The 23,785-nt window shown below is 38.5% G+C and overlaps 1 protein-coding gene across 3 annotated transcripts; it reads right to left on the bottom strand.

The window, feature by feature from the left end:
- Window positions 1-4,583: 4,583 nt before the first annotated feature.
- FOXG1 (forkhead box G1) lies at window positions 4,584-22,786 on the bottom strand. Of its 3 annotated transcripts, none has more exons than XM_073577798.1 (5): window positions 22,666-22,786; window positions 13,654-19,627; window positions 13,395-13,435; window positions 12,674-12,715; window positions 4,584-4,842 (listed from the first exon to the last, which is right to left on the bottom strand). In XM_073577798.1, exon 2 carries the CDS (start codon window positions 19,513-19,515, stop codon window positions 18,208-18,210), a length of 1,308 nt encoding a protein of 435 aa, XP_073433899.1. In that variant the 5' UTR covers window positions 19,516-19,627; window positions 22,666-22,786; the 3' UTR covers window positions 4,584-4,842; window positions 12,674-12,715; window positions 13,395-13,435; window positions 13,654-18,207. The 3 variants fall into 3 exon arrangements, with proteins under 3 accessions (XP_073433899.1, XP_073433897.1, XP_073433896.1); XM_073577796.1 differs by lacking the exon at window positions 22,666-22,786 and having other exon boundaries at window positions 13,654-17,407; window positions 18,062-19,893; XM_073577795.1 differs by lacking the exon at window positions 22,666-22,786 and having other exon boundaries at window positions 13,654-19,893.
- Window positions 22,787-23,785: the final 999 nt, after the last annotated feature.

Raw genomic sequence — 23,785 nt, 5'->3', positions numbered from 1 at the left:
AGGTTTAGCTTTTGTTTATTATTTTTTCTTTTTGTTTATTTTTTTTAATATTTTTTTATAACCTACAGAACAAAATGCATAGCTGACGTGTTACAAAACAGAAAATGCCACCAAAAAAAATACTAGAAAAAAAATGTTTTAGAAGTTAAAAATAACGTGTGTGAATGAACCTCAAGGGTATTTTTACATACGTTGCAGATATTTCTGACAATTGAAAAATATGCCAAATTGAATTTTCAGAAATCCATATATATGCTGGTGTCTTCTAACATTTATTTTTATTTTTTTATTTTTATCACTGTTAATTTTATAGTTTGCAGTAAAATATTGCAAAGTTATACATAATGGAACTTAGAATTTTTTTGAGTGTTTTATTTTTTTTTTTTTTTAGAGAAGTGGTCTCCTATCAAAATAAATGTATTATTTTCTAGGCTTCGCGTTTGTGCTTTGTTTTGTTTTGTTTGTTTTTATAAGACCACTTTTCTCCATAACATTTTACATTTTGGCTATGTTCACACGTTGCGTTTTTGCTGCGTTTTTTCTTTCTTCTGCAGGCAAAACCTGCTCTCTTGGCAGTAAAGAAGCTGCTTACAAAAAGCAGGTATTACTGCGTTTTTTGGTTCATTTTTGTTGAATAAAGCTGCTTTGCTTTTCATACTTCCTGGTATTTGGCTTTGACAAAACTTTATTGCTATACTTAGTTGAGGGTTACATGCATTTTTTATGTGTTTCTGCACTAAAAACACATTTCTTTTTTTAACCTGCAGATTTTCCTCATCTAATGCATGTCTATGGGGGCAAAATCTGCACATGAAACTGGGAATACTCGCTAGTGAAATTGACCCATTGCAAATTTGAAACGCGCGTCGCAGGTCAGTTTATGTTGAACGAGGCTGTGTTCCCACTATGAGCTTTTGCTGAGTTTTTAATGTTGCAGATTTCTGCATCCATTAAGTAAAATTGGTTACTTGCGTTTTTTTCTAAAATATGCAGCTTAAAAAAACTCTCTGAAAACTCATCGTGGGCATACAGCCTACAGCTTCCAGAAAAAGAATGCATATACTAAAAATTGGCCCTGAAAAATTCTAGAAAAAAATGTTTTCACAGCAGAAAAAAAATGTGCGGGGATAAACCTCAAGGGTATTTTCACATACATTGCAAATATTTCTAGCGACTGAAAAAATGTTTTGTATATGTGGGCACATTGGGCTCAGAAATCCATATATATGATACAGAAACCACTCTCTGCACGAATTTCTGAAAGCCCCATTCAGACAAGTCGTACTATAGCAGAAATATCTGCAACAAATTTACAATGTGTGAATACAGCCTTACAGAGCATGGAAAAAGAAGCAGATAGAGAATTACAAATGGCACAAAAAAAGATTCTGACTAAACTGCCGCAAACTGATCTTTTTTATGTGTATGTGTTTGTATCCCATAGATATGAATATAAGTAAAAGAAAAAATCCAAAGTGTGAATATGTGAAAGTCCCATTGAGTTAAAATGATCTGTAAGGCTATGTCCACACTAGGGTTTTGTTGCGTTTTTGTGCATTTTTTCCTGCATTTTTGTCATGCTTGTCTCTTGTGCACGCTGATAAAGTTTGGGGGGAAAAAATTAAATCTCATTCTATTTCATCAGATTTTGGCATAGAAAAATGCTGCAGAAACCTGACACCTGCATTTTTTTGGTGCATTTTTTCACCACCCATTACTTTGAATGGGTGAAAAAAAACTGAAAAAGTGCAGAAAAAAAACGCTTAAAGACGTGACGTACTCTATTGTGCAAAAAAAAACAAGCAAAGCACAAAATCTTGATGACAAAAAAAACAAGCTGTGTGCATGGGATTTCTGAAATCTCATAGACTTTGCTGGTACTGGAAAATGCAGCTGAAAATTTGCATTAAAAAAATGCTGAAAAAAAAACGCAATGTGTGAACATCGTCTAAGTCTCGATTACTATGTAGTGTCAATGTATACACCAGAAAAAGCTCTAACACAACTGCCATTGTGGCCTGAGACGCTATCGGGCATACATTTGGCAAACGGGCACCAAAGATGCTTCAGGATCTTGGAGCCCTGACTATGGTGTAACGTTCAGTCGTCTTTGCTTTCCAATACAACTGTACACAAGAAAAAAAGTATTCTGCATTTTGGGCTTCATTCACACATCAGTGGTTAAAAAAATGTGCTGAATCAGATTTTCATCAGTATTTGATCCGTGTATCAGTTTTTACCATCAGTTTCATGTATGAAAAATTAAATCAATGACAAAGTTTCTCCTATACATTAATCAAGGACAACACGCGGATTGCACTCTGATGCCGTCAGTGATTTTGACAGTCATTTTGATCCATTTTCAATCAATTTTTTTACGGGACACAAAGATCACGGTTGGGTAAACCGCCCCGTAGATTCTAATTATATATGTTTCTAACACTAAGAGAACATAAATGTGAAAAAAGACTGTCTGAAGAAGAGCTTAGATCTCGTTCAGATGAGAATATAACACGGACATGCGCTGTTCAAGTACAAATCGGGAAGCCCGCCGACCAATGTAAGCCGCTAGTGCCGTTCAAAAGCCAATTTTTCAAAAATTGGTGAATTTTTCAGCTGTTTCTGTATAAGAAAGTCCAGGAATCCGTGTGATCAAAATCGTCCATGATTCTTTTACGTATACTTGCCCATCCTTGTCCATGGGTGCGCAAAAAAAATTGATCTATTTGTTTGCATCCAATTTTTATGGATACATTGTCATTAATAATCTTGGAAATTGTATCTGATAATGTATATTTTTTAAATGTTGATGTATAAATTTGGATGATGCACACATATAAAATACGGACACATGGATGATGATACGGACGGAAATTGTCGGAGTTTTCCAGATGAAAATCAAACGATTTGTCATATGGTCGTCTACTCCCCTCCATATACTCCTTTTTTTATTACGGAGGCATAGAAATGTATGGGCTAATAGTTACATTCTCGCGACTACGGATTGTGATATCAATATTCATCCCGCAGAATACAAACACTGAATGATGTATGAATGTAACTCAAATTGGGCCTGTTGATTTAGTTTTATTTTTTTGGTTTCCAAAAAGAAAATTCTTAAAAAAAATAAATACCTGCACGACCACAATACTCTTAGATCGATATTTTATAAACGTCAATAAATAAAGAAAGAAAATAAAGGCAATAAGTCATCGGGGATGAGCCAAATTGGTGCAAACTGTTTCATTTTGTAGCTGTTTTTGTATCAGTTCTTTTTAAAGGAATTGGTCACATTTTTAGGCAGCAGAAAATGTTCACCCCCATTTAAAAAAAAAAAACTGCCTGACAGAATGGAAATGATGGACCCACAACGTACATCTGGCACTGCTTTAAAAAATCAGTAGCCACGTCTACCAGTAGCAACAACGTCGCGCAGGGCTGAGACATGATGCATGCAACTTTCTTGTGCCATAAACACAAAGACCCTCCATCCTTTTTCACAGACACAAACTTTTTGGTCTTTTGGTGAAGGGATTATCATTAAAAATTAGTTTTGTTTTGCTGTCAGTTTCCTTCCAGCTAGTCTTTACTGGGTCCAAAAACTCTGTCCACGCTGCTAGTTTCTATTTTTTTTATTTATTTATTTATTTTTCATATGCTATATAGTTGGATTAAAAAAAATAATAAAAATAAAACTGTTAACTGTTATTTGACAGGATTGGATTTTTTTTTCTTTTTTTGTTTTTTGTCTTTCTGTGTCCTGAACAAAAGTGAAATAAAAAATTAAAAAATTGAAACTCTTAAATAAATGGATATCAGTTATCCTAAACCAAAAATAAAAAAATACTACTTTAACCCCTCGTACGCATAGTGTTTTGCAGTCAACTTTTTTTTTTTCTACAATGTTAGACCATACGGCTGGATTTCATTAATGTGTCCTATCTGCATTTTTGAAAAATGGAGCACAGTTTTTGGGCATTTTCAAAAATCCGTTCTTTTTTTCTCGTATCGATGGCAAAAATAGCAGAGTCGTGTCTGTTTTTCATCCGCTTCTTGGATTAGCTGCTCTTAATCCTATCTGGTTTTCACTGACTATTTGCTAAAATAAATTTTTAGACTTCTGTTTAATCATTTTTTTTATTTTTATTTTTTTTTTTTTACCCCTGATGGTAAAAACTAACACTCGTGCCAAAAAACGGACGACGAAAATCTGAGCCGGCACACTAATGAAATTGGTCCTTTTCTTTCTCATATGTGAAAAGAAAACTAACCAGACCTTAGTCACAAGGACAATGTGCACCTCTAGAATTTTCACATCCGTATTTCCATTCAGAGTACATGCAATTCGGTGCTCGGCAAGCTCTGTCAGAAGACGTATGCCGTCACCTCTCCATAGATGTCAATGGAACCGGAAAAAAGGTTCTGTATGACCTATTTGCATTTATATGACAACCGCATTACAGATCATTATTTGTCTTCAATATGGAAAAATATAGAGTAAAAAAAATGTAGACAAAAATCTAAATGGAAGCACAGTAACAATAAAAAAAACCTTTAAAAAAAGTGACATGAAACACTAAAAATCCTGAACTACAGGATGGTAAAACCATTTGTATTTTTATTATTGTCTTATTTTACGCTATATTCCAGGACCCTTTTTCTTTATGCTTTTCAGAAGCTCCCCCTTACAAATAAAGGTAGGGTAATACAGGAATGCACCCCCCTTGGTGACATACTACAGGAGTACCTTCACACAAAGCATTTATGACGCCAGTTTTTGTTGAGTTTTTTAGCCAGTTCGTAGCAATTTTCTCTAATAGGCCTCCACTGTTTTCTTTGTCCCTGGGTGACAAAAAAAAAACGCACGTGTTAACGTCTTATGTTTTTGTTTACAAAAAAAATACATTAAAATCATGCAATTTAGAATTTTAAAAAAAAACTGAAAAACATTGCAAAATTGTTGGCGGTAGAATATGTAAGCTGTAAAAGTGTCAAGCAAAAAAACAAAAAAACAAAGTATAACAGAAAAAAAGCCACCACTTTTTACGTGCGTTTTTAGATGCGGAAAAAAAATGAGTGCGACTGAAAGCTTTCAGCGATTCTGTGAGAACAGCTCAAATTGATGCAAGTTTGTTTTTTTTAATCTTTTTTAGGCCGCTCTCGGGCAGTATTTTTCTTCTTTATGATTCATTGAAAATTAGGGTTGGCTGCAAAACCCAGAAAATGTTTTCCTTTGTGTGTGTTCTACTCCTAGTTTTGGGGCAAAATAATGACCACTAGGCCTTATGTTAGGATCAGACATTATTGCTATTTATTATTCAGCGAGTAATGTTCTTTATCGGAGGGTAAGAACCTTCATTACAGTTTTCAATGCTACAATTTTCCTTAGGAAAAATCCACATGACAAAATGCAACAAATAAAGTTCTCTGCGGTTTGTAAAAAAGTGCAACCAACTCTCAACACAACTCATATATTATTTCGCCACTTATAACACCGGTCACGGCGCTGGGACCCCTACAACATCTGCCCACACACAAGATTTTTTTGAATCTGACCACTCACAACATTCATAACATCTGACCACTCCTGAAGAATGTCATCACTCATGAAATATGAAAAAAATTCAACCACTCTTCCAAAATTGAAACCCTTGGCACATTGTGAAATGTTAGGCCTCAGCTTTCTTTTTCTTTTTTTTCCACAACATTAAAATAATTAAGACAAGAAAATAAATATTTCAGCCTTATCTATAATGTATACACTTAGTATCAAAAGTATCAAAAACACAAAAATCATTTATTTTGCCAGTAGAGCAACATACTCTATAGACCTGAACCAACAGCAATAGAATCCTGAAGTAGATAAACAAGTTTCCCTCTTTTCCTTTTATTTACCAAATATATATATATAGCAATGGTTTCCATGCTAGGGTTTTCTGTTACTGTAGTATTATTATTATTATTATTATTATTGTTATCTTTATTGTCATTATTATTATATACAGCAATTTGATTCCTTTGTTTATTTGCAGTCATTTTGTAACAAGACAAAGATATATTTATATATATATATATATATAGAAACAATTATGGTACAGAAATATATATAACATAATAACATATATATATTTCTTATTATAATTGATTACTAAATAACTGCAAACAACAAGAAATTAAAACATTAATTGTTGTGTGTAGTAATAAAAATAAATACAAATATGTACATATAAAAATAAATACAAATGTATATATATATGTATGTATGTACAGTATATATATAAATATAAATAAATATATATATATGAAAATTAGCTTACTAAAAGCAAAATAAAAACTTTTTGAGGAAGCAGGTTATAGGTTGGCTAACAATAATGTGGGCAAGTGCGAATTAGGAAATTATATATATATATATATATATATATATATATATAATTCCCACTTGCCCACAATCCACACTGTTATTCAGATATCTATTTTGTATGCAGGTTTTAGTGACATGTTAGAAAATACCTGGTTTAGCAAAAAGAAATGAAAGTCAGAATTGAAGCCTTGCTTTTATTTCCTGACCATACAGGGTGATATCATGATATTGTGATTAATGACGGTATATTCAGACCTTTACTTAGTGCAATATCAAAAGTGCTTTTTTGGAGAACTGATGACAAAAAAAAAAAAATCCACCTCTAAAACTCCCCAGCTGGACACCATCATCATCACTTATTGCTCCTTGTAAATATCCACTCATTTATAGAAAGCAAGAATACTCTAAGCTCAGAATCTGCTGCCAATTCCATTTCCTATAGCATCAATTGCAGAATAAATGCTGCAGATTTCTCTTGATAATACTAAAAAAAATCGCATCCTGGACAGTTACAATTGTAGTTATTTTTTTTTTATTTTTTTTTAATATTCATCCCTTCATTTTGTAAAATATCTTAGAATTTCTTTTAGGTTATTTTTTGGGTTTTTTTAGCTAAGTGCATTAATGATTGCATGCCTGCGATCAGTTTTGATGATGATTTCTCCATTTGTTTCTGACCAGCTCTATATTGTCCCCCATCCCCTGATCCTGCCTGGAATAGTTGGAGTCAGGGTAAGAATATTCCTCCTTCAGAGAATCCTATAGTGATCAGGAAAGGGTTATTGAGAAGGGAACAGAGTGACCAATTGCTGCATCCATCATCGATCTGTGACAACTGATAGGCACTAAAGAAAAGGGACACAAACTGATGGTAACATTTCCAGCGAATTTATCAGGATATAATTTACACAATTCCCTCATATTTAGCTATATTTTTCTGTCTTATAGGAACCAATAATTTGCTACCTTTTTCATTTCTCTCCTAGATCCCATCCTTCTCCCATTTTGTTATTTATTTTCTTATATTATAAAAGGAAATCAGAGGCATTAAATAAAAAGTAATATTACTGCTAAAGAAACAAAACAAAAAAAATAAAAAAAATCTTGGCAACCTCTCCTTACCGAACCGCATTTTATGTCTGAGGTTTTAGGTCATAGGGAGTTTCCAACAAATGTCGCATGAATATAGACAGGGCCAAGTATTCTTCTTTGTGGATATTGATAATATGATATCATTTGTAAATGAGCAGCACAACCCCCAGACTCTAATTACTGTACAGGCAGCAAGTTATGACAATATTTTTTTTTTTTTTTTATAGTTCATAAAAGAACATCTTCCCTTTTCCCGATTGTCCCCACAGTGAATTCTTCCTGTAACAACACCCAGGAGCTCTGGAATAAATGCAGCTCCTCTCAGGAGAATAGGATTGCAACAGGAGTTACTCTGCAAATAAACAATGTATTGTCTGCAGTCTGTATCCACAGCCCAGGTGGGATCTATCAGCCACACAGCACAGGTGGGATCTATCAGCCACACAGCACAGGTGGGATCTATCAGCCACACAGCACAGGTGGGCTCTATCAGCCACACAGCACAGGTGGGCTCTATCAGCCACACAGCACAGGTGGGATCTATCAGCTACACACAGCACAGGTGGGATCTATCAGCCACACAGCACAGGTGGGATTTATCATTCACACAGCACATGTGGGATCTATCAGCCACATAGCACAGGTGGGATCTATCAGCCACACAGCACAGGTGGGATCTATCAGCCACACAGCACAGGTGGGATCTATCAGCCACACAGCACAGGTGGGATCTATCAGCCACATAGCACAGGTGGGATCTATCAGCCACACAGCACAGGTGGGATCTATCAGCCACACAGCACAGGTGGGCTCTATCAGCCACACAGCACAGGTGGGCTCTATCAGCCACACAGCACAGGTGGGCTCTATCAGCCACACAGCACAGGTGGGATCTATCAGCCACACAGCACAGGTGGGATCTATCAGCCACATAGCACAGGTGGGATCTATCAGCCACATAGTACAGGTGGGATCTATCAGCCACACAGCACAGGTGGGATCTATCAGCCACACAGCACAGGTGGGATCTATCAGCCACGCAGCACAGGTGGGCTCTGTCAGCCACGCATCACAGGTGGGATCTATCAGCCACGCAGCACAGGTGGGATCTATCAGCCACATAGCACAGGTGGGATCTATCTATCAGACACACAGCACAGGTGAGATCTATCAGCCACACAGCACAGGTGGGATCTATCAGTCACACAGCACAGGTGGGCTCTATCAGCCACACAGCACAGGTGGGATCTATCAGCCACACAGCACAGGTGGGATCTATCAGCCACACAGCACAGGTGGGATCTATCAGTCACACAGCACAGGTGGGATCTATCAGCTACACACAGCACAGGTAGGATCTATCAGCCACACAGTACAGGTGGGATCTATCAGCCACACAGCACAGGTAGGATCTATCAGCCACACAGCACAGGTGGGATCTATCAGCCACACAGCACAGGTGGGATCTATCAGTCACACAGCACAGGTGGGATCTATCAGCTACACACAGCACAGGTAGGATCTATCAGCCACACAGCACAGGTGGGATCTATCAGTCACACAGCACAGGTGGGATCTATCAGCCACACAGCACAAGTGGAATCTATCAGCTACACACAGCACAGGTGGGATCTATCAGCCACACAGCACAGGTGGGATCTATCAGTCACACAGCACAGGTGGGATCTATCAGCCACACAGCACAAGTGGAATCTATCAGCTACACACAGCACAGGTGGGATCTATCAGCCACACAGCACAGGTGGGATCTATCAGCCACACAGCACAGGTGGGATCTATCAGCCACATAGCACAGGTGGGATCTATCAGCCACACAATACAGGTGGGATCTATCAGCCACACAGCACAGGTGGGCTCTATCAGCCGCACAGCACAGGTGGAATCTATCAGCTACACACAGCAGAGGTGGGATCTATCAGCCACACAGTACAGGTGGGGTCTGTCAGCCACACAGCATTACTAGGGAAATCACAGATTTCTATCTCCAATATTAAGGATTGCATTCCTAGCCAGAGCCCCTGCAGAATTCATTGATGATATTGCCAGAAAAATAAATAAATAACAGCTAAATAATAGCAATATAGAAAAAGTTCCATCATGAGTTACATGCATACAGGAGGGTAAGGGGCCTGAGCACCAGAAACAACTAACATTCTCATCAATTATGGTCACCACTCATGAAAATATTCTTCGCTGGCGCCTACATCTATGGATAGAGATCAATACATAAATCAAAGCAAGAAAGTGGGGTGATCATAGACAATGCGATCAGCTGACACTTGTAACAATAATCCCAGACAGTCTTCTTCCCTATAGAAGCCTGTATGATTAGTGAATGCATCTGCGGCATCTGGAAATAACATCAAATATGGGAATATGGTGTAGATGCGCATAGGGTGCATGGGTCAGCCTGCGATCTACAGAGTGCGCATAGAGTGCATGGGTCAGACTGCGATCTACAGAGTGCGCATAGGGTGCATGGGTCAGCCTGTGATCTAAAGAGTGCGCATAGAGTGCATAAGTCAGCGTGCGATCTACAGAGTGCGCATAGAGTGCATGGGTCAGACTGCGATCTACAGAGTGCGCATAGAGTGCATGGGTCAGACTGCGATCTACAGAGTGCGCATAGGGTGCATGGGTCAGTCTGCAATCTACAGAGTGCTTATAGGGTGAATGGGTCAGCCTGTGATCTAAAGAGTGCGCATAGAGTGCATAAGTCAGCGCGCGATCTACAGAGTGCGCATAGGGTGCATGAGTCAGCCTGCAATCTACAGAGTGCGCATAGGGTGAATGGGTCAGCCTGCGATCTACAGAGTGCGCATAGAGTGCATGGGTCAGCCTGTGATCTAAAGAGTGCGGATCTACAGAGTGCGCATAGAGTGCATGGGTCAGCCTGTGATCTAAAGAGTGCGCATAGAGTGCATGGGTCAGCCTGCGATCTACAGAGTGCGCATAGAGTGCATGGGTCAGCCTGCGATCTACAGAGTGCGCATAGAGTGCATGGGTCAGCCTGTGATCTACAGAGTGCACATAGGGTGCATGGGTCAGCCTGCGATCTACAGAGTGCGCATAGGGTGCATGGGTCAGCCTGCGATCTACAGAGTGCTCATAGAGTGCATGGGTCAGCCTGCAATCTACTGAGTGCGCATAGAGTGCATGGGTCAGCCTGCGATCTACAGAGTGCGCATAGGGTGCATGGGTCAGCCTGCAATCTACTGAGTGCGCATAGAGTGCATGGGTCAGCCTGCGATCTACAGAGTGCGCATAGGGTGCATGGGTCAGCCTGCGATCTACAGAGTGCGCATAGGGTGCATGGGTCAGCCTGCGATCTACAGAGTGCTCATAGAGTGCATGGGTCAGCCTGCAATCTACTGAGTGCGCATAGAGTGCATGGGTCAGCCTGCAATCTACTGAGTGCGCATAGAGTGCATGGGTCAGCCTGCGATCTACAGAGTGCGCATAGGGTGCATGGGTCAGCCTGCGATCTACAGAGTGCGCATAGGGTGCATGGGTCAGCCTGAGATCTACAGAGTGCGCATAGGGTGCATGGGTCAGCCTGCGATCTACAGAGTGCGCATAGGGTGCATGGGTCAGCCTGAGATCTACAGAGTGCGCATAGGGTGCATGGGTCAGCCTGCGATCTACAGAGTGCTCGGGCTGACGGCGGGTGTGACTGCAGTAATGGGATCGGCATGTATGCAGGTGTTTCCTATGTGTGTATTTATATATATGCATGACTCTGCCTCCATACATGTACTGTATATCTATCGGGTTTTGTGTCTTGTGCGTGTATATGTAAGAAGCATGCCCGTTTCGGAATATGGAAAAAATATACAGTGTATATATGTATATAATATATTATATGCGTGTGTACTTGTATGAGTGTCTGTGTATATGCATATTATATGTGTATATATATATTCTCTCTCTGTAGATATATAAATATATAATGTGTGTGTATATATATATATATATATATATATATAGTATGTGTAAGTATAATATATATATATATTTGTACTTGTGTATAGATATGTACATATTGTGTGTGTGTGTGTATATATATATATTTGTGCATGTGCATATATTATATACGTGTGTGTATTTGTCTCTATATATATGTATATGTAGACTTGAATTCATATCAGACATGTTTGCCCCACAAGCATTCAGTGATGGATAAGTAATGATCCCTTGTGATAATCCGAGTGGGCTTCTAGAGAGTCCAGAGCAGCCCCCAGTCCTGGGCTTTATCGGGGGCCACATAGCCCAATCCTGGCACTCACATCAGCACACAGGTCAATGAGAATGGCAAACACTTCTCCTATTAATGACAATCAATCGATCGAGCCTGTGATCAGAACTTTCTCCACGAGCCGGTAATGTAACAAGTCATTCCAAAAGATCAGGGGTCCAAGCATTAGGACCCTACATTACATATTAGGTGATTAAAAACAAAACGATTTTAGAAAATTATAGGAAAACAGTAACACCAATTATTATAAGAGAATATATTTATCGACTAATATCATTTCCATTCCATTTAAAGCTCTAATCCAGTGCTCTGCTAGTTTTCACCAAATTATCCTGCTTATATACTAGTATTAGATTCGATTATGACGCTGATTATTATATTACTGACAAAGGAATACAATTCCACAGGTAAATCACTCCAAACCATTGCTACATCTGACCCCTCTTAATACCCCAACCAAACCCCCATAAAGTCTTCACAATATTAATAATGAATAATACTAGTTATTATTATTATTATTAGTATTATTAATTATTATTATTATTATTATAATAACAACTTAATTAATGGATAAAAATAATCTCCGCACATATTAAATCCTATTTCTACTATACATTTGTAGCATTTAAAACTGGCAGAATAATCAGTATTTTTTCTTTTAGCTACACGAAGATGGCAGCATTAGTGGCCATAATTCAGACTAGTAGAATGCACATTATCCATGCACCTAAAATCGAGAACAAAAGCGCAAAAAGAAAATCTATTATAAACATTTGCTTGGCTTATCAATAGCAATTTTTCCCCTCCTCAAAATGTAATGGCCGACAATAACATACATGTATATATATATATATATATATATATATATATATATATATATATATATATATATATATATATATATATATATATATCTCATAGATAGGAGCTTTGCTGGTGTTTACCTGGTGTATATCGCCCTCTTCCGGTCGCATCGTTATTTGCGCCTATGTAAATTTGGGAGAAAATTAAGACAAAAACAATAGAAATGATGTAGTAAAAAAAAAAGGAAATGAAAACTTAAATTCTCATTGGTTTGCGAATTATAAATAACATCATGGAAATTCTAGTCACATTTATATCTAGTAATATATTTTAGATTTGCCCAATAAGTAAAACACATCAGAAGAAAGGAATCATGAAAAAAAAAAAATTCATATGCAAAGGTAAATATTACATTTATTTAAAAAAAAAACTTTTCTAATAAATATCTGTCTACTTATTTCCACTTATACAATATTATTGCAGCAGTCTTAGGATACAATAACTAAATTCCCCCTCTGACTGTAACCTGGGAAAATAGCATTTCTTTCCTCTACAGATGCAAGGTGCCAAGTTATTGCTTCTGCTTTGTGAAAGGTCACCTATACCCAGAGAAGAGCTGCCTCTGAGAAGTGTAAAATTACAGTGTAGCCTGGTCCAGTGACATTGGCCTCCTGACACTTCACCAATCCATATCATTTGGCTCCTGTGGAAGGGTGGCATTTCTTCCTAGGGCACAGAGTGTAGCACAATGCCCTATTGTTATGTTGGATGGGCACACGATTTGCATTTAATAAGCTTCTGGTTGGAATAAGTAGATTCTATTTCTTTCTTTCTTTCTTTTAAGATATTGCTGTAACTTACTGGCTTAGGAAATTCCAAGTCTTCAAAAGTTCATCAGGGGACTAAGGAGAAAAAATGCAGTTACCACCAGCTTTATCCATATTTCATCCAAAAATAATAATTCATATATTTTTTTAATATTAAATATACTTTGGGTTATTAACATTGAAAAAAATATTATTGATATATATATTTGTTTTCTTTTAATTGATATATGTTGAGAAGGAATGATGCTATAAGCAGGCACCTTCCTCTGGGATCACATATGGCAGCATCTTACCTGGCTGGCAGTGCCTGTCCGTGTGGCTGCTGAAGGTCCCATCTGGTGGAGGGATGCCTTCCTATTGAGGGAAGGTTCTTGCTCGAGGTATATTCAGGGGCTCCGCCCTCTAGGGCAAGTCTGACAATCCCAGTGGAAGTCAGCCCCAGCCACCATTCCCAAACCTTATTGTCCTTCACCTTCACCTTTCTGCACCCACTTCCAGATCAGGGATCTGACATCATCCTCATCGTTGGAGACACTAGAAAGTTGTGGTCCCAAGTCTTCTCCAGGGGCTGAGCAACCAACAGACACTCCACAATATTTGGGTTCTGGGCTTGGCTTCAAACTCTACACCTTTTAGGGAGAAAATAATGCAAAACTTCCAAAAACAAAAAAAGGGAGAAGCAACAGAAAAATAATAAACCTTGTAGAAGAGAAGGTCATTGCTGCCCGGCTCCAGTGACACCAAGAGGGCAAACAAGTCCATCCCTACCAGACTCAGGACCACCTTGATAGGACACATTTTTATTTCCTATTTCCAGTTTTTTCACTAAAACATGGCTATATATATATATATATATATATATATATATATATACATACTCACATATACTGCTCACAAAATAAAGGGAACACTTAAACATAGGATCCTATATATATATATATATATATATATATATATATATATGCACACTGAAACACTGAAATATATACATATATATATATATTTACATTTCTGAGCTTTTTTGTGGTCAGACTTTGTGTGTGTTTGTGTGTGTATATATATATATGTATATATACATATATATTGTCTTACACTTGATTACTATACTTGTCTATATTTCCTCTTTTCACATGTAAAGCGCCATGGAATTAATGGCGCTATATAAATGCATAATAATAATATATATACACACACACACACACACCTATTTATGCCTTGTCTGGCCACAAAAAAGCTCAGAAATGTGAAATTTTAGTCCATCATAGCAAAGTCACCCTGTGCATGCGCTGCATTATATTCTGTTATTTTCACATTTTTGTAATATTATTAGAAATAGTAGCATATATAATATTTCTCATGCCATAACTGTTAGCTTATAATGCTTAGGAATATTTCTATGTCAGAGATAGATAGATAGATAGATAGATAGATAGATAATAGATAAATAATATATAATAAATAGATAATAAATAATAGACGATATATAAATAGATAATAGATAGGTAGATAGATATAATAGATAGATAATAAATAGATACGTAGATAGATAGATAGATAGATAGATAGATAGATATGGGACAGACAGATGATAGATAATAGATAGTAAATAATAAATAGATGATATATAGATAGATAATAAATGATAGATTATATATAAATTGATAGATAAATAGATATACAGATCACGATATATTAGTATTTGGCATAACACGTTCGGTAAATAATTAATCTCTTTAGCAAGAATAAACCAGTAAGCCCAGCCTTGGTTGTGTGCTGGCTGTAGTGAGTGTTTCCTGACCCCGATGCCACTGCCCCACGCAGGCTGCTGCACACAGGACCCACGCCCCGTGGACGCCACGAATCCTCAGTGTGCAGTGTGGGCCGCCACCAGTTTATCCCATCAGCTAAATCCACAAATCAGAGTTAATGCTGCAACAACAGATAACTCATGCCTGGAATCTAACCCGGGGGCGCTAGATGGGCTTACTGCGGCCCGGCATATACGGGGTTAAGGCCAGTGCCATCCAGCCGGATCTTCTTCGAGCAGATGGAAGGAGTCACTCAGGTAATGTGTCCTGCACACTGTGGACTTGTCATTAGGCCCCGTACTCTGCGGAGCAGCCGCTCACACTCTGCAGCGGGGACACATGAGGCATCGCGGCCTCCAATCAGTAGCCAGAGCTTCACCTCAGGCGGCCCATTCACTGCTTCACTCTTCAGGTTGTCTGGGAACCTCCAAATACACAGAAAGGCTAAAAGTTTTTTTCTTTTTTTCTGAAAAGGTTTCTCACTGCAACATATGACATACCAAAAGCATACTATGGCCAGATACTATCTATCTATCTATCTATCTATCATCTATCTATCATCTATCTATCTATCATCTATCTATTATCTATCTATCATCTATCTATCTATCATCTATCTATCTATCTATTATCTATCTATTATCTATCTATCTATCTATCTATCTATCTATTATCCATCTATCATCTATCTATCTATCTATCTACCTATCTACCCCATATCTATTACACACTATCTATCTATTTATCTATCTATCATCTATCTATCATCTATCTATCATCTATATATCATCTATCTATCTATCTATCATCTATCTCATATCTATCTATCTATCTATTATCTATCTATCATCTATCTATCTATCATCTATCTATTATCTATCTATCATCTATCTATCTATCTATCTATCTATCATCTATCTATCTATCTATTATCTATCTATCTATCTATTATCTATCTATCATCTATCTATCTATCTATCTACCTATCTACCCCATATCTATTACACACTATCTATCTATCTATTTATCTATCTATCTATCTATCTATCATCTATCTCATATCTATCTATCTATCTATCTATCATCTATCTAAGTATCTAATATTTATCTATTATCTATCTAATAAAAATTTCAAAAATAGAGCAGCACAAAAAAGTGCACAACAGAGTCCAGGTGCAAAGCTCCCAAAGGCATGAACCAAACCTTCACAATATAAAATCCAACAAACAGTGCGACGTTTCGGTTCTGAAAGCGAACCTTTTTCAAGCAGAACCTTTTTCGGCTTTCAGAACTGAAACGTCGCACTTATGGGCTAAATAAACAGCTCTTGATCACTCTATCAAACCAGTGTGCTGTTCATGTTTCTTGGATTCTATCTATTATCTATCTATCCATCTATCCATCTATCTATTATCTATCCCATATCTATCTATTTATCTATTATCTATCTATCTATTATCTATCCCATATCTATCTATTCCATTCTATTTATCCAATCTATTTATTGTATTTATTTATTATTTCTATCTATCAAATAACATACATACAACAAACAATACATTTGCCCTGCAGTCGCAAATTAAAGGTAAATTAAAGGGAAACTGTCTATTTATCTATCCATATGTATAATATATATATGAAATGTATATGTTTACTATAGACACATGGAGAGGTGTCGTGGATACTTATATAAAAATAATGTGTGTGTGTAATATATATGTATGTGTGTGTATATATATAATATTATATATACACATATATACACATATCTATTACACACATATATAGATATATATATATCACATACACACATATATTCATATATATCACACACATATATATTACATATATACACTTCTACACACATTATTTTTGTGTAACCCTTCTCTGTGTCTAGAGCAGACATATCCATGCCAGGGCCTACAGTATATCTGTCCATCAGCATATCTATTTTCATGCTTTAATTCTCCCCATTCTTTAACTGATGTTTATTATATTTCCTTAAATAAAGACAATAAAGCTCTGATCTATATGAATTTGGCCTATGTTTATTTCTGTGTCTCCATAGTAAACATTTGTATAAGTGACAAACACGGGCATATGACCACATTATCACAATCAAGAAATTCTTAAGACAACAATAACAATCACTCAAATCGATGCATTTTTACTCAACACGGGTTATACATATTTTGCAAGGATTACCTAGAAGTACAATCGGTTTTTCTTAAACGTTTCACTACATTAAAAAAAAAAAAAGAAAGAAAAAAAAGAGAGGAAAAAAAAAAAAGAGAGGAAAAAAAAAAAAGATGTGACCGACCGGTTAGTGAGCACATACACTGTAATATACACAACACAGATTGAAGGCAGTATCGTTGTCCCCCCTCCCTCTCAAGTCATTGAAATCATAGGAATATTAATCTTTAGTGTATTTTGCTGCAGACTGTGGATTACTGTAAGATGACCATTAATGCTCAGTACATTCTGCATGGTTCTACATCCCAATCTTTGGTCTAAAAGTAAAGGAAACCCATGTTGTAGATTATTTATGGGAAAGGGGTACAGAAGTAAATGAGTAAAAAAGAAGAGAAATTGTGCAGCTGTACCTGGTAACAGAGGATACAAAGATCTGGATCCAGAGCCCATGAAAACTTTTAATACTGCAGACATGAGTCTCTCTGGACATAGGGGATGAAGATGATGATGATGATGATGATGATCAGAACATTGTACTGACACTGTATAGATCAGTTCTACATTCTAGTTGGGTCAGATGAGATCCCCAGAGGTCAGATGCTCCCACATTTCTTTCCCATGGCCTCTTCCCAATATTAAAGAACCCTAGAGACTCAACAGACGTACACAAAATAAGGGGGGACTTCATAAAAAATACCTGGACTTGTCTTTTTTTTTTTTTAGTTTGTTTTGTTCGCTTGAAATTATTTTTTTCTCCATTCAGTTATCTTTTTTTTTCTCCATGTACAATTTTTGAAAAATTTTGTGTAAAATGTTCACTTACAGTCTTGCTCGTCTTGGATGTTAATGTATCAAACTGTTGGTCGATGAACCCTGATTTTGATGTGTGAAATAATCGGAAAGTCCTCCTGTTAGTCCTGCTGTAAAACTTGGCAAGGATGGTCTGAGGGACTCACAGGGAAGGGTGGAGGGAGCTTGGGGTGAGGTGGAAGAAGAGGCTGCTCTGGCTGACATTGAAGTGCTGCTTTGGGAAGTTATGGATGGGTGGGGGACATGAGGGAAGAAATAGCCTGTTTGTCCAGCTAAAAGGTTCACAGAGCAAGGGTTTAGGGAGTAGGTACCAGAGCATGGGACTGGCAGACCACAGGGCACGGAGGCAGCAAGGGCAGCGGCTGTGAGATGGTGGGTGGCATAGGGGATCTCCCCGTTGACAAGTCTATCCACGCTCAAGCCATTGGACGTAGAAAAAGAGTGGTTGTTCCCCAAAGAGTTCTGAGTCAACACTGAGCTGTAGGGCATGGGGTGGCTGGGGTAGGCTGAGGTGGTCCCATTGTAGCTCAAAGTGCTACTGGCCCGTGGGTGATGCAAGGAGAGGAAAGGGGACATAGGCCAGTACAAGGAGCCAGCTCTATCCATGAAGGTCAGTCCTGTGGAGGTCAGCCTTGCCCCTCGTTTAAAAGCCAGCTTAGCCCTGGATGTTGTAGACCTCCTTCGTAGCTTTCCAGTGGTCCCCCCAATAAACACATCGTCGCTGCTAGGGTCTAACATCCAGTAGTTCCCCTTGCCAGGGTCATCATAATGACGAGGTACTTTGACAAAACACTTGTTCAGGCTGAGGTTGTGCCTGATGGAGTTCTGCCAGCCCTGCTTGTTCTCCCGGTAGTAAGGAAAGTTCTTCATGATAAACTCATAGATGCCATTGAGGGTCAGGCGCTTCTCTGGGCTCTGGCGGATGGCCATCATGATCAGGGCATTGTAGGAGAATGGGGGCTTCTCATATTTACCGTTCTTTTTCTCCCCTTCTTTGCCATTGTCCCCATCTTTGCCACCATCCACTTTTTTCTCCTCGGGCTTCTCCTTGTCGTCCCCCCCAGATATTTCAGAAGAAGCTGGATCTACCTTTCCAGGTGGTAGGCTTTCAGTTTTGACCTCCAGAAGGCTTTTATCCAGATCGTCCTCTTCCTGCACAGGTCTGTGGTGGCCCTGGAGATGGTGAGCTTGCTGTGCCAGCTGGTGATGATGATGGTGGTGGTGATGATGAGGAGGCTGAGGGTGGTTGTCATTTTGGACCGCTTCAGGCACCAGGCTGTTAATGCTGAAGGATGACTTGGGGATCATTTTCACTTCCTTCCTTTCCCCCATGTCCAACATATCACAAAGATGGAAGCAGGTCACACAGGTGAAGTTGCAGCAGCGAGGAGTAGTAGTAGTAGTAGTAGCAGGAGCAGCGATGAGGGCTCTGTCGCATCAATGTCTCCAAACACTTGCAAGTCATGTAGCAAAAAACAAAACGCACATAATATTGGTGTTAATTATAAGGGGGGTAAATATATACATATATAAATATAATCAAGAAGAAGCCAGGGGAGAAAATGAATCAACTACTTCATGTCCCTTCAAAATAAACACAACAACCTCCCCTCTCAGCAACTAGAGTAGACAGCTATAGCTACAATTAATTCCAGACCCAGAGACACCAGCCTAAAAAAAAAGGAAGAATTTGGTTTAACCTTTGGGTGCTGGAACCAATGGGAAAGCTCTGACTGTAGGAACGTTTCTTGTGCACCCAACCAATAAGGAGGAGGACATGACACAGAGACCCTCCCAGACTTTCTACTTTCCCTCCCCTCCCCCCTCCCAACTTCTTCATCTTGCGGAGTGATCCAGGAGGGAAAGCTCTTTACCTCCTCCCCTCCACACCCCCCCTCTTTTTTTTCCCATATGTGATCCCCTCCCTTTTCCCTTTAACAAATATCTAGCATTGCTTTCATCCCACTGTATTGGACCATCATAGTTTTATACGTCAATATTTTCTCTTATTGATTAAAGTTTGTTTATATCTTTCTTTTAGGGAGAAAATAACCATGGAGGAAAGGAAGAGGAAGAATCCAGGGACTACTTTCCCGAGCTGAGGACTGAGCCCATTGCTGGCAGATCTGCACTGTGACATTATTGGGCACGAGTTGCTCCATTTCTCTCTCTTTATGTCATTAGTTTTCTGCCCGGCGCCGATCACAATGTTTTAATGGCGGAATCAACTTGCGATCAGGGCCAAGGGGTTGTGAAGATATTTCCCAGGAAGGTGTGTGTTAGGGTAGAAAAGCCTCATCCCCTATTATTCCCCGGGTTAACCCTTCCTCCGCCGAGGCTCAACAGCACCGCATTGCAGTGGAATTTGTGGCCTGATGAAGAAGTCCTGTATGATCTATGATTTATTTTATTTCTTACACACTGGAATCTACAGAATGCATACTATTATACATTCATGAGATGATGGAATAACCAGATCCCTTGTCTTGGTGATTGCAGGCTGTAATGATTAATATTATGCATGCAGTGGCCTTGATTATTCCTAGAGTCTCTGGGATATGGCACTGATGGAGGAGGGCTCGGTGTGTTGCACTGGCTGCTGGAGACGTTGCCTTGTTTGTAGACTCATTAGCAATTCTTCATTTTCTTTCTGTGATTGGAAATTAATGAGTAAGTGTCGTGACAGTGGGCGACTGCCTGATATTTACTGTGTGTTTGTGCGGTTTCCTGCTAACCCCAACAGGGAGAAAAATAAATAAACTGATCCATAGTAGCTCTGGGTGACCTCTCTGCTCCCCATCAGGAGGAAAGAGCTGGGGATGGGCTCTCCATTTATCATGCAAGGTGAGATAAGCAGGCCTGGCATGCAAGAGGGGGAGAGATGGATGGATGGATGGATGGATGGATAGACAGACAGGTAGATAGATAGATAGATAGATAGATAGATAGATAGATAGATAGATAGATAGATAGACAGATATGGGATAGATAGATAATATTAGATAGATAATAGATAGATTATAGATAAGAGACAGATAGATATTATATAGATAGATAATAGATAGCAATCCAAATAGAGAGATAGATAGATATTAGATAGATATGGAATAGATAGATATATAAATATTAGGTAGATAATAGATGATAGATAGATAGATAGATAGATATTAAATAAATATATATTAGATAGATATGGAATAGATAGAAATATAAATATTAGATAGATAGATAGATAGATAGATATGGGATAGATAGATAGATATTAGATAGATAATAGATAGGTAGAATATTGCAATGGATAGATAAAACAGCCACTTATCATTTAGGTTTGGATGTAAATGTGCTTATATACCTTATATTCACTTCTATACACAATACATATTTTAAAACTGGAAAGTAAAGACTGCAATTATCATAATGTGACTGCATTTTGTATCATTTTACCATAATGTTATTTTAGTCATCATTATTTTAGTATTAATATTACTCAGATAGTCTAGTGATGTTATTATTAATAATAATAATAATAATAATTATTGGCCACTATGTGTGTTTTGATATAGAAATAGTAACTACATAAGACCCTAGCCTTGTAGCTGCATCCACCGTCCACCTCCGCTTGGTTCCCCTGCACATGTCAGCAGCAGATGATGCAGGGAGCAGGGGGACGATGCTGACATGTGCTGCAGAGGAGCAGGGGGATCTGGGGGGCTTCCCTGGGCTCCAGGTTAGGGAAACATGGAGGGATGTGGAGGCTCTGCACTCTGTGTACTCTGCTGTGCAGGAAGGAAAGTGTTGATTAACACAGAAGGGAAAAAAGCGAAATTAGCTGATTGCATGCTCATAAGAGCAAGCTGTCATTGAAATGCTTTTAAAATAGACACAGCTGGGTGTTTATGTTGAGAAATGGCTCGTGTTTTTGCTAATAGTGAAATAAGCATGATTTTGTATACCAAACATTCTCACATCATTAAAATTTGTAATCTGTGCTGGTTTGTGACACAAAGAAAAGAAGAGATTCTTCTCCCAGCGAAATTTGCTGATATGATATTAACTCAATCAAAATGAGCTTTGTGCTCCATAACACTGGCTGCATCACTTTATTATCCGAAATGCTGTTTGTTAACATTGAATGTTTTCCCAAATCTCCCCCTCACCCACCCCCCGATGAAGCACAAAGCCATCGGCTGCACTGGGATCGCCGGCATTGTTTGCTTCTGAATGTTTAATGCCTGGAAATCCATCTCTGGTCAGAGCCCTGGCTGCAGATCTGCTGCACATATCAGGGTGAGCGGGGTTTCCTGCACTGCTGAGCTGCGATGGAGCGCCGCAACTGTGCTGTGTGCGCACCGATCTCTGGACTGACACCGCAAATTCTCTGCATCTACACCGCTATAACGCACAGCTCGCCTATACCGCGCTGTGTGCACCGACATGTACAGGGGATGACCGCAAATACACTGCAGGAAAGAGAACATATGGAGGTGTTACCTGGCGAGCACAAGCTGAGTCTTCTAGAGTCTGGATCCTGCTTGAAACTTTCACTTGTCCTGTGGAAATCTCTGCTTTACACTGCAGGCGCAATGGTATGTGAGCAGGACTGCAGATACAATGGGCTCTTCCTTAGGACCGCTAACCAGCCCTCCTTCTTTAGCTGCTGATCGTGAATTAAACTTCAGAGGCCTGGCAGTGAAAGGGTGTCCCCCCCCTCTTGTTACACTCCACTCCAGGCTACTGTGTTGTAGACACACACACACAAAACCTGACGTTACATTGCTCTATCATGTCACAAGCAGTGTGAAAAGCCTGAGTGGGCTCCCTGAGACCTGGCGTGGGGTTACCTTGCACCGCATGATCTGCTCGCTTTGTTTGGTGTAAGTTACCTGGAACAGCAAGATAAGGGCTAGAGTATTTGCAAACAAAAAATGAAATCCCCCCCTTTCTTCCCCACTCCCTTCCCCTCCAGACTCTCCTGCACCCCTTCTAACTCCTGGGAAAGTAACCGAGAACTCCCTCTCATGAGGGCACTCTATGACATCACAAGGTGATCTTTCTCCCCCAATTAAATCTGGTGTTATCATACTGATAGGGTTAATAACATGTGACAACTGAATGTAATGGATCCTAAAGAAATTAACTTAGAATCCCTCCTTGCTCTATCTATCTATCTATCTATCTATCTATCTATCTATCTATCTATCTATCTATCTATTATCTACCATCAATTTATCTATTATCTATCTATCATCTATTCTATCTATCTATCTATCTATCTATCTATCTATCTATCTATCTATCTATTATCTACCATCAATTTATCTATTATCTATTTATCTTTCCCATATCTATCTATCTATTTATCTATTATCTATCATCTATCCTATCTATCTATCTATCATCTATGTATTTATCTATCTATTTATCTATCGATCTATCTATCGATCTATCTATCTATCTATCTATCATCTATCTATATCATCTATTATCTATCTATCTATCTATCTAGTATCTATCTATCTATCTATTATCAAACTATCTATCTATTTATCCAACTTTTATTCCCAATCGCTATGACTAAATACCTCTGTAGCCTGTTCCTTATGTTATCCTC

The sequence above is a fragment of the Dendrobates tinctorius genome, unplaced genomic scaffold (assembly GCF_039654945.1).
Source record: "Dendrobates tinctorius isolate UK_male_01 unplaced genomic scaffold, ASM3965494v1 ptg000057l, whole genome shotgun sequence".
Lineage (NCBI taxonomy): Eukaryota > Metazoa > Chordata > Amphibia > Anura > Dendrobatidae > Dendrobates > Dendrobates tinctorius.
The sequence above is the reverse complement of the archived record's forward strand: the minus strand, read 5'-3'. Positions and strand labels throughout refer to the sequence as shown.